Source organism: Zalophus californianus, chromosome 9, assembly GCF_009762305.2.
Source record: "Zalophus californianus isolate mZalCal1 chromosome 9, mZalCal1.pri.v2, whole genome shotgun sequence".
Classification (NCBI taxonomy): domain Eukaryota; kingdom Metazoa; phylum Chordata; class Mammalia; order Carnivora; family Otariidae; genus Zalophus; species Zalophus californianus.
The window spans coordinates 94373938-94385748 of NC_045603.1; the positions used below are offsets into that span (position 1 = coordinate 94373938).

The 11811-nt window shown below is 38.0% G+C and overlaps 1 protein-coding gene across 1 annotated transcript; it reads left to right on the top strand.

Annotated features, from left to right (window-relative positions):
- The first annotated feature begins 9162 nt into the window (after positions 1 to 9162).
- Positions 9163 to 10118, top strand: LOC113923037 (taste receptor type 2 member 46-like). The gene is given in 2 exon segments (XM_027595528.1): positions 9163 to 9415; positions 9418 to 10118. Coding segments are annotated over 2 exon segments (954 nt in total).
- Positions 10119 to 11811: the final 1693 nt, after the last annotated feature.

Genomic DNA, 11811 nt, shown 5'->3' on the forward strand with positions numbered 1-11811 from the left:
AACTATTCTTTGAATTTTTCAGTTCAATGATTTTTATTCTTCTGCTCCTTGATTTCTATTTGGTAGTTTTTAATATTTTCTCTTTGTTGTAATTCTTATTTTATATATCCTGACCTCCTATAAACATCTTTACAAACATGATTTTGAACTTTCTACCCAGTAAATCACTTATCTCCATTTCATTAAGGTTGGTTTCTGGAGATTTGTCTTGTTCTTTTCTTTGAAATATATTCCCCTGTTTCTTCATTTTCTTTGACTGTGTTGGTTTTTACACAGGAGATAAAACAGCCACTTCTCCCACTTTTTAAAAAAATTTTTTTAAAAGATTTTATTTATTTATTTGAGAGAGAGAGAAAGAGAAACAGCATGAGAGGGGAGAGGGTCAGAGGGAGAAGCAGACTCCCCACTGAGCCAGGAGTCCGATGCAGAACTTGATCTGAGGACTCCTGGATCACAACCCAAGCCAAAAGCAGTTGCCCAACCAACTGAGCCACCCAGGCACCCCCACTTCTCCCACTTTTGACAGACTTGCCTCATGTAGATGAACCTCATCATCAGCCTGGCATGAGAACCTCTTTGCCTCTCAAACCTGTGTAATTGTCCAAGCTGTTGCTTTTGTTCATAGTGGCTCCCTGTAGATGAGGGTGTGTTAAGGCCCATCAGTGTTCCCAAAGCTTGGGAAATACCCATATGACTGTTCGGGTTCCCTGGTGAGTTCTAATTGTTTTCCCCCTCAGTTCCCTAATGCAGGCTAATTGGAAACCCAACTTTTAGGTGCAGCTGTGAATGTCAGAACATGAGATATGCAATCCAGCTCCTATCAGGGAGAAACTGCAAACTAGGCGTTTTTGCCTACTCACTCTGTGCTGAGCCAGAGGGAATAATTACTATGAGGGACTGTGCACCCAAATATAATCACCTTTATGTTTTGTGCAGTCCTGGGGGACTCATGAATGCTGGGTGCCATTAGTTCTCAGAGCTAAATGATTTGAGGCCTAGCCCCTTAGGTTGCAAAAGTTGCAGTATTTGATGTGTGTACCAACTCCTTCTAGGGAGAAGTTGGCAATTTGTTTTTATTGTTGGAGCAAGCCAGGGGGTGAATGCCAGGGAAATATCACCAGCTCTTTTGGTCTCCTGGGACAATCCCAGTCAGCACCTAGATACAGGCTGATTAGAAGCTGACCTATCAGGCAGCAGCTGGGAAAGTGTGCAATTAAACCTCTTAGGGAATCACTAGGAGATGAGCTTTTTGCCTGCTACCTCTGTGCAAAGCTCAGGGAGCATAGCCACAGGGGGTAATTGTGCACTCAGTTAACAACTGTTCCTTTGTTTGCTCTGGTCCTGTGGGATTCATGAATGCAAGCCCTGTTTGCTTTCAGAGCTATGTGATTTGGAGACTTCCACCATTCTCTCAAGCCAGCTACTTCAGGAAGATGAGAACATGGTCAGAACAGTGGATTCCATGAACAGGAGCCCATTACCACACTTCTCTCGCTGTGAAGTTAGTTCCTTGATCAGAAGAAATGCAGTGTGGAATGACTTGATTGTAGAAAAGGCATTCTGTAAGTGCATGGATCATAGTTTTGTCAGAAGCATTGTGTACAATGAAGGCAAATCCATATCCAGAGTAAGTGACTATTCCAGTAAGAACAAGACATTGTCCCTTCCTTGATTAAAACAGTCCAGTATAATCAAAATGCCACCAGGTAACTGGCATTATTCTGGGGATCACTCTGGGGAATAGAGCCATATCTGGGACTCAGTGTTGGTTTCACTTGCTGGCAGATTAGACATTCAATGTTGGCCATTGTAAGCAGAAGTTCATGTTACTAAGCCAATGCATAATCTCCATCCCTGCCACCAGAGCCACATTATTCATGAGCTTATCGGGCAAGAACAGAGGTGGCTGAGAAAAGAGACTGATGTATTCATAGACTCTGTCATCTTATCCACTTAATTCTTAAAATCCTCCTTTATTCAGGTCACCCTTTGGTGGACATTCCCATGGGACACAAATACCTTCACATTTTGTGCCTATTCAGAGAGGTCTGTCTATAAACATCTTTCTCATATTTTCTTGTCACTAATTTTCTTTTTTTTTTTAAAGATTTTATTTATTTATTTGAGAGACAGAGAATGAGAGATAGAGAGCATGAGAGGGAAGAGGGTCAGAGGGAGAAGCAGACTCCCTGCTGAGCAGGGAGCCCGATGCGGGACTCGATCCCGGGACTCCAGGATCATGACCTGAGCCGAAGGCAGTCGCTTAACCAACTGAGCCACCCAGGCGCCCTTGTCACTAATTTTCTAATCATGTTTCACCCAAGCCCTTGACCACCCAGCCAAACTATTGGCCATAGCCCATGAATGAGTATATAATTGAATACCTGTCCAATTCTCCTCCTAAGCAAAGGTATACACAATCAGGTACATTACTTGGAATTCTGCCCTCTAGAAGGATTTATTTTCACTGCAGTCCTTCAGGGATATCCAAGAAAAGGGTGGTAGTGTTATAGTTGTCCACTTTTGGGTGGTACCTGCATATTGGATAGAATCACTGTAAACCAGGCCCAGGTCCTTTCTTCCTCTGGCAACTGATCAGAGACAACTCCTTAATGAGGCCATAGGTACACACTGGGAGAGAGAGGCAGTGTAGCAGAGAGGGGGCATGGGCATTTGCTACTTCTTTGTGTACCTTACTTGTGCCTTTAGGGCCTGCTCAGGCCCAATCACATAGATATCACTTCCATTTGATGATGAATGTCACTGTCCATGTCCAAATTTATGGCTTAGAGGGTCAGATAATACCCATTCATGATGGGAAGCTCATTCACGTGGTAACTTGGTTGCCCATGGCTAAGCATTCAGTCTCTACTAAGGCCCAGTAGCAGGCCCAAAACTGTTTCTCAAAAGGAGAGTAGTGAGCTTTGGAGGATGGCAGGGCTTTGCTCCAAAATCCTAAGGACCTACACTATGATCCTCCTATAGGGGTCTGCCAAAACCTCCAAACAGCATTCCTATATGCCACTGCCACTTCATATAAGAGACTTTATAATCTATTCTATAGGCAAAAATTTCATACTCATAATAATAGGCAAAGGCTTTTGTCAATTGCAAACAGAAACACAGAGGGCTTGCTTCTTTGTATAACATCAGCCCCAGGACGGAATAAATATAGAACACAAAAATTCACTCGTACAGTTATAAAATTCACTAATACAGACATTCTCCTTTCCAGAAGAAGCAAGATATATTCTTGCACAGACAGATAAACAAAAAACTAGCAAACCAATTGTGGAGCATTTCTCACCTGTTGGAAGAGAGATCTTCTTTATCAAATACACCAAAACACTAAATTCTGAATCACTGTCACTATATCCATTTGTTACTGCTATGCAACAGATTACCAGAAATTTAGTGACTTGACTTAAAAAAAATAACAATATTTGTTATGTCAAAGTTTTTTTGTGTCAGGAATCTGGGCAAGACCTAGCTGTGTTCTCAGCTTCAGGATCTCACCAGGTTGAAATCAACATTTTGACAGTGTTGCATCCTCATCTGTAGGCTTGACTAGAGAAGAATCCACCTCCACGTTCATGCAGGTTGTTGGCAGAATTCGTTTTCTTGTGGCCCTTTCCATAGGCACTTCATTGCAGGGCTGCTTACTTCTTTAAGGCCAGCAAGAGTCTCTCACTCAGTGGAGATCATTCTTTTGAAGTTTAATCTGATTATATCAGGCCCATGAAAGATAGTGTCCTTTTCAATGAACTCAAAATCAGTTGATTTGGGATCTTAAGTATCTGCAACATCCCTTCATGCTGGCCATATTCTGCAGACTAGAACTAAGTCACACACTTAATGCCACACTTAAAAGGAGGGAATTATGCAGGATGTGAACATTAGGGAGAGGTAATCATGGGGACCATAGTAGGGTCTGTACACCACAGCTGTCACAAATAAGAAATAATATATTAGCAGTACACAAATTAGAACCAGAACCAAACTTGCTCAACATTCAGAATCATAAATAAAAACACAGATTCAGGAAGGAAAGAGAAACATAGAGTTGGTAAAAATCCAGTTCTATTGCCACGTGGGACTTACTTGGAGCCTGGACAAGACATGCCCATGCCTGGGCCTGCAGAGTCCATAACAGACTTTCCTTGGGCCGCATAGTGTAGTTTGCTGGCTCCAGCATGTGGGTCCACCTGGGAATCCTCTGGCCATGAAAAGAGTCAAAGTATAACTTTTAAAAGTTGAAAACATGAGTCTTCTAAAAATGTAAAAGTGGAATGATTTATTTAACTCATGGATGGGGAAAACCGGAGACAGAAAGGCTGATTTCTTATCTCGGACTTTTTATCTGGAGTCGGATTCCTTCTACTTGAAAAGCACCCTTCAGTGTTTCCACTGGTGAGGTACTGCTGGAAGTTTGTTTCTCTGAAAATATTTTGCCCTCATTTTTATTTATTTATTTTTAATATTAACTTTAGTGAGGTATAACTTACATATAGTATAACACACCCATTTTATGTAATTTGATGAGCTCTATTATATACCTCCTTGAAACAATGACCATGATAAAGTATAGAACAATTTTACCACCTCCAAAAATTATTTTATGTTCTTTTTTGATCAGATTCCAGACTACTTTTGTGCTTCCTGTCTCAGTTTTGCTTGTTTTACAAATCATACTCTTTTTTGCCCAGCTCTTTTTTCAATCATCATAGTTTTTTGAGACTAATTCATTTTGCTAAGTTTATTTCTTTTATTGCTAAGTGGTACTTTCTTCTATGGATATTCCACAATTTTTTAATTCATCTCCCTGTTGATGTGTATTTAAGCTATTTCCAGTAGTAATGGACTCTAATGAGTAAAGTTGGTATTAACATTCTTGTTAAAGTCTTTTTGTGGACATATGTTTAATTTTTGTTAAATAAATACATGAATGGAATAGATGAATTGTTGGCAGTATGTATGTATAACTTTATTAGAAACTATCTATCAGTTTTCCAAAGTGGCTGGTTTATTTTACACTCAGCAGAAATATATGAGAATTCTAGTTGCTTCACATCATAGTCACAATCTAGCATGGTCAGTTTCTTTAATTTTAGCATTCTAGTGGGTTTGAAGTAGTTTACATTTGCATTTCCCTTATGTGTATTGATGTCGAGCAACTTTTTATTGGTTTATTGCATCTTCTTTTGTTAAGGGTCTTTTGAAATCTTTTGCTTATTTTCCTTAAATTGAGATGTTTGTTTTCTTTGAATTGAGTTGAAGGAGTATTTAGTGTATACACATATATTTAAAAAACAGCCCTTTGCAATATATATATATTCATATATATAACATATGTTATATATTTATAAACATATATATGGCAAACAGTGTAATTTTTTTTTTAGATTTTATTTATTTATTTGACAGAGAGAACACAAGCAGGGGGAGAAGGAGAAACAGGCTCCCTACTGAGCAGAGAGCCCAATGTGGGGCTTGATCCAGGATCCTGGGATCATGACCTGAGCTGAAGGCAGATGCTTAACTGACTGAGCCACCCAGGCCTCCCCTGTAATTTTCCTGATAGTGTCTTTTCATGAAGTATAATTCATCACTTTTTTCTTTTTTGTTTAGCTTTTTGTATGTGTGTGTACATGCATGTGCATGTATATGTTCTAAGAAACCTTGGCTTATCTCAAGGTCACAGAAATATAATCCAATTATTTTTTAGAAGCATTATTGTTTTATCTTTTATATTTAAATCTAAGATCACCTCAAATTAATTTTTATGTGGCATGAGGTAAAAATTGAAGTTCATTTTTTTATACCATTATTCATTTTCCCAGCATCATTTATTAAAGAGAATTTTATTTCCCACGGAATTGTTTGGTTCCTTTGTCAAAATGAACTGACCATACATGTGTGGGTCTATCACTGGATACTATTTTCTAATCCACTGATCTACTTGTAGAAGCAAACCACAGTACCATATTGACTTAATTACTGCAGCTCTGCAATCATGAAATCAGACTTGTATTTGTAGAGCAAATGTTTTTGGTTTTGATGTACTTCAATTTGTTAATATCTAAGTTTTATGCATCATGCTTTTGGTTTGTATTTAAAAGGTCTGCCTAACCTAAGTTTACATAAGTTTTCTCATTTAAAAGGTCTGCCCAACCTAACTAACCTAAACTTGTAAACCTAAGTTTACAAAAGTTTTCTCCTATGTTTTATTCTTTTTTTTAAAGATCTTATTTATTTATTCATGAGAAACAGATTGAGAGAGAGAGAAGCAGAGGCAGGTTCCCCTTGGAGCAGGGAGCCCGATGAGGACTTGATCCCAGGACCCTGGGATTAGGACCTGAGCCACACAGAAGCCCCTCCTATGTTTTATCCTAAAAGTTTTATAGGCCTAGCTCTAACATCAATTTTAAGTTAATTTTTGCATATGGTGTGAAATAAGGGTCTAAAGTCAATTTTATTTATGTGAATATCCAATTTTCCCAGCATTATTTGTTAGAAAAATGAGACATCATTCTTCCCACTGAATTAACATGATACCTTTTTTGAAATCAGTTAACCATGAATATTAGTGCTGATTTCTGAACTTCAGTTGTGTTTCACTGATTCATATATGTCTATCATTCTGTATCACACTATTTTTTTTTTGTAGTGTTCCATGATTCATTGTTTGTGCATAACACCCAGTGCTCCACGCAGAACATGCCCTCTTTAATACCCATCACCAGGCTAACCCATCCTCCCACCCCCTTGCCCTCTAGAACCCTCAGTCTGTCCCTCAGAGTCCATCGTTTCTCATGGTTCGTCTCCCCTTCCGATTTCCCCCCCTTTATTCTTCCCCTCCTGCTATCTTTTTCTTTTTTTTTTCTTAACATATAATGCATTATTTGTTTCAGAGGTACAGATCTGTGATTCAACAATCTTGCACAATTCACAGCGCTCACCATAGCACGTACCCTCCCCAATGTCCATCACCCAGCCACCCCATCCCTCCCACTCCCACCACTCCAGCAACCCTCAGTTTGTTTCCTGAGATTAAGAATTCCTCATATCAGTGAGGTCATATGGAGTATCACACTATTTTGATGAATGCAGCTTTCTAGCAAGCATTACATTGGAAATGTAATTTTCCAAATTTGTTCTTATTTTTTTAAATTCTTTTAGTTATGCTGGGTGCTTTGCCTTTCTATATACATTTTAGGAATATTTTTCATTTCCTGCAGGAAAGCTTCTAGGATTTGATATGGATTGCATTGAATACATAGATCATCTCTTCACCTAAAAAAATTCTTCTCTTGCTGGATTTTAGTTCAGCTGGTTCTCCTTCCTTGCACAGCTCTGTGATGTATATAAAATATAATTTTGACAATTTTTTACCCAATCCCAGTTGTTAACAGGGAGAAATCTTGCTTTTTCAACCTGCTACATTGTATTCGTTAATGTAAGTTCTTGCAGGTTAACTCTGAAGCATGGAATAACACAGGATCAAATGAGTAACAGTTCTCCATGCCTGCTCTGTACCAGACAGGTAAAAGGGAAAGAACTTAATACAAATAATGTACTAATTTCTCACAAAGACCACCTGAGGAAGATACAATCATCTGCATTTTATTTGATGATTTGAGTGAGGCAGAGAGTAATTTTTTTAAAAAAAGATTTTATTTATTTATTTGAGAGAGAGAAAGTGAGAGACAGAGGAAGAGCGGAGAGGGAGGGACAGAGGGAGAAGCAGACTCCCCTCTGAGCAGGGAGCCTGATGCAGGGCTTGATCCCAGGACCCTGAGATCATGACCTGAGCCAAAGGCAAATGCTTAACCCACTGAGCCACATGGGTGCCCTGGCAGAGTAATTTTGAAATAGATTAGAAACATATGATGCAAAGAATCCGGGTTTTCCTTCCTGGCAGTCCAACTCTAAGATCCTCTGCTAAAAATAATTATATTATAGTATAAAAACTGAAACTGAATAAAATCTGAGGGTAGAGACTAATTTTAACATCTATTAATCTTAAAATATTAAGAAATCAAAAATGAATTAAACAGAATATTTACAGATAGAGAAGTCCAGACTTTACAGTGGAAGCCCATGTTCTTTTAAGTTTCCAAGGGATATTTAGAAAATTTCTGAATGTTTTAATTAAATAATATTTAAATATTAAATAGACTCAAGAGAGAAACTTTATCAAAGGCTTAAGCATGAGAGATATGTTTAATAACTAAAAATAATGGGCTGAAAAGCCTGACTGAGAGAAAAGATGGATTTAAACCTGGATGAACTCCCTGAAATTCATTTTCCATTTTGAAAATTATAGGACATAGGTGCCTGGCTGGCTAACTCAGTAGAGCATGTGACTCTTGACCTCGAGGTTGTGAGTTTGAGCCCCACATTGGGCAAAGAGCTTACTTTAAAAAGAAGAAAATTACAGGACAATAAGTTCTCTATTAAAGAAGTGTGGGTGTGTGTGTGCATGTGCGCTTATGCATTTGTAAACAATAGAAGTATGCATAAGTGTTAGTTATAGGCAACCAGCTTTTGGGAAGTATTGGCATTCCCCCCAAACCCTTGATGTTTTGATAGGAGAAGCTTGAATTCTTTCTACATAATTGTGACATTAAAAAGAAATCCATAAACCTTAAAAAAATAAGTCCATAATGAGGACAATCTTACTTATGGCTCAGCTTTATCTAACAATTAAGATACTGTATATTCTGTGTTTTGGGTTTTTCAATTTTACTCTGTGAAAAATAGCGTCGATGAACACAAATTATGAAGAGGTTAAAAAAGGAAAAAATGGCAAACCACTGAAAGACAATATGGCTTTATTTGCATGCTAGCAAATGAGAATTTAGCTTTCGCTTCAGCATCCATTATGAGTATTCCAGCCTACAGCAAGGACATGAGGTATATAAATAGAAGTTAATTTGAGCTGTTTGAGGAATAACTATGGTTTTCATCAAGACAGCATTGAGCTCATCTATTAGCATACCCTGGTGCTTTCCTGCTTGACATTGGTCACAGAATTTAAAAGAAACAAGAACTTTACTTTCACACTCAGAAATCAGCTGCCTATAGAACGTAAGGTCCGAATATTCAAGGACTCTTCACCAGTGACATTAGACTTGGCTTTTTGGTTTTTTCTTTCTAGACATGGTAACTTTACTACCGGGCATTTTTTCCATCCTAGTAATAACAGAATTTGTTCTAGGAAATTTTGCCAGTGGCTTCATAGCAGTGGTGAACTGCATTGTCTGGATAAAGAGACAAAAGACGTCCTCAGCTGATCAAATTCTCACTGCTCTGGCGGTCTCCAGAATCGGTTTGCTCTGGGTAATGTTAATAAACTGGTATGCAACTGTGTTGAATCCACCTTTATATAGTTTAGAAGTAAGATTTCTTGTTCATTTGCATGGACGGTAAACAATCATTTTAGCATCTGGCTTGCTACTAGCCTCAGCATATTTTATTTGTTCAAAATAGCCAATTTCTCTAACCTTATTTTTCTTCGCCTGAAGTGGAGAGTTAAAAGTGTAGTTCTTGCAATACTGTTGGGGTCTTTGTTCTTTTTGGTTTTTCATGTTGCAGTGGTAAGCATATGTGAGAAAAGCATACATGAGAAAAATTCCTTCATAAGCAAGATGAAGGAATATGAAGGAAACATCACTAAGCAGACCAAATTGGGGAACATTGTAAGCCTTTTGAATATGACTGTATTCACGCTAGCAAACTTTGTGCCCTTTGCTATATCCCTGACATCTTTCCTGCTCTTAACCTTTTCCCTATGGAAACATCTCAAGAAGATGCAATCCAGTGGTAGAAGATCCCAAGATCCCAGCACCAAGGTCCACATAAGAGCCATGCAGACTGTGATCTCCTTTCTCTTGTTATTAGGTGGTCACTTCCTGACTCTAATTGTCACAGTCTGGAGTTCTAATGGGCTGCAGAACAAACTATTCTTCATGCTTTGCCAAGCTTTTGGATTCTTGTATCCTTCTAGCCACTCATTTATCCTGATCTGGGGAAACAAGAAGCTCAAACAGGTCTTTCTGTCTGTTTTATACCAGGGGACGTGCTGGCTGAAAGAACAGAAACTCTCAACTCCATAGATCAGTAAGAGGTGGCATTGTATATGTTCTAGTAGAAAGTTACCTGATGTAGGTTAATATTTTATACCTCCTACTGGTTCTTCCATAGTGTATGTAATTGAGTAATTTTCAGAGTTTTACTCAGAAAAGACTTACCTAAGCTTATCACATGAAAGTATATACATATATATATATATATGAAAAATGTAAAAAAGATTGGAAATAATATACCCTCACCAATTTTTTCAGATAAACAATCTAATTATACATAATATTATAAGAAATTCCAGAGAATTATGAAGCCATGTGTATTTCACATACATATTCTATGTATCATCTTCCAATTAAAAATTTATGATCTACCTTTATGCATTTTTCAGAATTGACAAGTTATCTCGGGATGTCATTGCTATTTTTCATTGTAATTTGTATCACAGTGTGCTTAGATTTCATTGTTTGAATCTCCAGTCTTTTCCATGGTCAGGACAGTCAATTCTAAATCACACAGTGAGGATGAATGTTTGGGGTAGATATTATTCCATCATAAATTCTTACCTCATGGTTAATAGCAGTTAGGGCTATGATTAAGAAAGGTGTACACAGTGTAATTCATAAATGACAAACATATTGCAAGTAAATTTTATATATGTGTACAGTAAACTCTACTGAAGAATACTTAAAGAAGTAAGTGAAAATTTTAGAAAAAACTGAGTTCTACAGCAGAGATATAGAAGAAAGAAACATGCTCATGACCTCTTTTTAATGCTGTTGTAAGTTTCCTTATACAGTTAGGGAAGTGATTTCTTCTAGTTTTTGATTGAAGACAGACCCATTTTTGAAATTGAGATCTGATTTCAAATATTTCAGTTTTCTCTTAAACCACCTCTGGGCCTCGAATCGCCAAACATCTCAAACACCTTCTGTTTTTAAAATTCTTTTAAAACTTCAGTAAAGAAGACTCAAATCTTCCCCATTGAAAAAATACTCATGATTAGAATAGTAAAGAAATTATGGTATATAATTCAATAAACCTTTCTGCATACATTAAATGGCACCTGTTAAGTCCATGTAATCATCATAGGGGATTTCTTTTTTTTTTTATTTGAGAGAGAGAGACACAGCCAGAGAGGGAACACAAGCAGGGGGAGTGCGAGAGGGAGAAGCAGGTTTCCCACCGAGCAGGGAGCCCGATGCGGGGATCCATCCCAGGACCCTGGGATCATGACCTGAGCCGAAGGCAGACACTTAATGACTAAGCCACCCAGGCGCCCCCATAAGGGATTTCTTAAAGAGGTGTTTCATTATAATCTTTTGAAAACAATGAAATGGGAGAATGTGTGTTGGCATATTCATTGATAGCAAGCTCTATTATAGGAAAGAAATGTGTAATGTTGTCCAACAACCGAATTCTACATGACTGTTAAGTATTGGTGTTAGGCGATTTAACAGTTTTCTACATCTTAAGATAAATCATCTCCACATCTGCTATTTTTGTTTATCACCTGTCTCTCCTGGTATAACATACACTTCGAAAAAGTGAAGATCTTATTTACTGCTGACTCCTAAAACCTATAAGCCAGCCATATAAGAGTTGATCAGAAATAATTTTTTAGGGGCGCCTGGGTGCCTCAGTCAGTTAAGCATCTGCCTTTGGCCTGGGTCCTGATCTGAGGGTCATGGGATGGAGCCCTGAGTGGAGTTGGGCTCCCTGCTC